The 2,751-nt window shown below is 39.8% G+C and overlaps 1 protein-coding gene across 1 annotated transcript; it reads left to right on the forward strand.

The window, feature by feature from the left end:
• The first annotated feature begins 1,328 nt into the window (after positions 1-1,328).
• LOC142098159 (taste receptor type 2 member 9-like) lies at positions 1,329-2,264 on the forward strand. Its single transcript, XM_075180711.1, has one exon. The coding sequence runs from the start codon at positions 1,329-1,331 to the stop codon at positions 2,262-2,264; it is 936 nt and encodes a 311-aa protein (XP_075036812.1).
• The last annotated feature ends 487 nt before the right edge of the window (positions 2,265-2,751 follow it).

Consider the following 2,751-nt stretch of genomic DNA (forward strand, 5'->3'; position numbering starts at 1 on the left):
TCATAAATCCTGTGCTGTATCCCTGCCCATAAATCCTGTGCTGATCCTGCTCATAAATCCCGTGCTGTATCCTGCTCCTAAATCCTGTGCTGTATCCTGCTCATAAATCCTGTGCTGTATCCTGCTCATAAATCCTGTGCTGTATCCCTGCCCATAAATCCTGTGTTGTATCCTGCTCATAAATCCTGTGCTGTATCCCTGCCCATAAATCCTGTGCTGTATCCTGCTCATAAATCCTGTGCTGTATCCTGCTCATAAATCCTGTGCTGTATCCTGCTCATAAATCCTGTGCTGTATCCCTGCCCATAAATCCTGTGTTGTATCCTGCTCATAAATCCTGTGCTGTATCCTGCCCATAAATCCTGTGCTGTATCCCTGCCCATAAATCCTGTGCTGATCCTGCTCATAAATCCCGTGCTGTATCCTGCTCCTAAATCCTGTGCTGTATCCTGCTCATAAATCCTGTGCTGTATCCTGCTCATAAATCCTGTGCTGTATCCCTGCCCATAAATCCTGTGTTGTATCCTGCTCATAAATCCTGTGCTGTATCCCTGCCCATAAATCCTGTGCTGTATCCTGCTCATAAATCCTGTGCTGTATCCTGCTCATAAATCCTGTGCTGTATCCTGCTCATAAATCCTGTGCTGTATCCTGCTCATAAATCCTGTGCTGTATCCTGCCCATAAATCCTGTGCTGTATCCTGCTCATAAATCCTGTGCTGTATCCTGCTCATAAATCCTGTGCTGTATCCTGCTCATAAATCCTGTGCTGTATCCTGCTCATAAATCCTGTGCTGTATCCTGCCCATAAATCCTGTGCTGTATCCTGCCCATAAATCCTGTGCTGTATCCTGCTCATAAATCCTGTGCTGTATCCTGCCCATAAATCCTGTGCTGTTTCCTGCTCATAGAACATGAAGTTTGGATGCACAGATTGTTCTCCCTTTTTATGTGTATGACTGCTGGAGAAACTGATGTTTTGCACAACAGTCTTCTTTCTGCATGAGCTGCTTTGACAAGGCTTAAACGTCATGGACATCAAGGCAGATTATACTGACAGTAAGAAAATATTGTCATTATTTGCATCCATCTTAATCTTAGGATCAAAGAACTAAGTATGATTCCACCCACTGATGTCATCAGGTAGATAAGTGTCCAGGATGATTATCTATAAAAGAGGTTCAATGAGACAGAATGTTGTGGAGTTTCTGAAGACTATGTGGCTTCATGGTTAGATATTCAGACGTTAATGTTTTTTACCACAGTAACATTTTTGAAATATCTGTGAATGGGAAAAGCTTGGAATCTTATTTCTTTCTTTATATAAAATGGGTTTAGACAACATTATCATTCCTGCATTTGTTGAAGGATTTCTTGTCATCCTTATGGCCGAGATCCTTATTGGAATATCTACCAATGGCTTCATTGTATTTGTCAATGTCCGGGACTGGTTGAGAGGTCAGAGCCTGAACTCTAGTGACCAGTTGGTGGTTTCTCTGGCTGTCTCAAACGCTTGCTTCTCTTGTGTAAATGGTGCCAGCATTGTCTGCTCCATATTTTTCACCAATATTTTCCTTGTGGATTATGTTTTTTACATTTTGTATTTCATAATGTCATACACAATATTCTCCAGTTCTTGGCTTTCTGCCTCGCTGTGCTTATTCTTCTGTTTGAAAATCATTAACTTCCAGCATGGATGTTTGGCATGGCTGAAGACGAACATTGTAACTGTGGTCCCATGGCTGATTCTGTTGTCCCAAGTTCTCTCCTTCTCCTGCTGTCTCCCTTTATTATTTACATTTACAAAAGTGTTTGCACCAAATTCCACAGCTCAGATCGGGACCAATGAGACTTCAAAGGTTGTTATTGGGTATCAAATTAATACTTTTTATAATTTGTTCTCACTGTTAATGAATTGTTTTGTCCCATTCCTGATGGTAATGATCACAACTGGTCGTATAATTGCATCACTATGGAAACACGCCCGTCATATGAGACAGAACATGGAGGATGATCATGGTCCAAGTGTGAAGGCTCACCAGGGGGCTGCCCGCACTATGATGTCTCTTCTTATCCTTTATCTCATATTTTACGTGGTAGAACTTGGGCTTGGGTTCCTATCAATGTTGAGTCCAATATACTGGGTTTGTTTTGTACTCATTGTTTCTTTCCCCACCATACAGTCGTTTATATTAATTGTGGGGAATGTCAAGTTGAAGCATATTTGCTTGAAACTACTGAAGAACTGTAGAAAGAAGCACTAGCATATGGGATCCATATAGGACCTCACCTCCTCTATAGGATTAAATAATATTCCTACATCTTGTATACCCAATCCAATCAGTGACTCTGCCCCCCATCTACTCTTACCCACTTCCACATCCCCCTACCTGATCCTATTGGGCTATTTGCCAACTACATTATGAACCGTAATTTATTTTATTTCTATATGTCTAAGGTTAAAAGTTATGGTGCATAATCTCTTTGTCAAAAATATATTTGTGGTTATCAATGGACAGTTTGGTTACTCATGAGTATTTATCTAAATCCAAAACAAAATGTGTTCAACAACTTTATGTTTTCCTTCTTCTTATTTTCTTTCCTCTATTTGTTTGTTAAAAATCAATAACATAATTAAAAAAAGAAACAATATCATATATGTTATATACCTGGCTTGTTATTCTTTCATAAAATAAAAAGGTACTGTTCTGACTTATGTCACCCTGTAACACTATTTGCCTTAAATCCTAC

This window comes from Mixophyes fleayi, chromosome 7 (assembly GCF_038048845.1).
Source record: "Mixophyes fleayi isolate aMixFle1 chromosome 7, aMixFle1.hap1, whole genome shotgun sequence".
In the NCBI taxonomy this organism is placed as follows: domain Eukaryota; kingdom Metazoa; phylum Chordata; class Amphibia; order Anura; family Limnodynastidae; genus Mixophyes; species Mixophyes fleayi.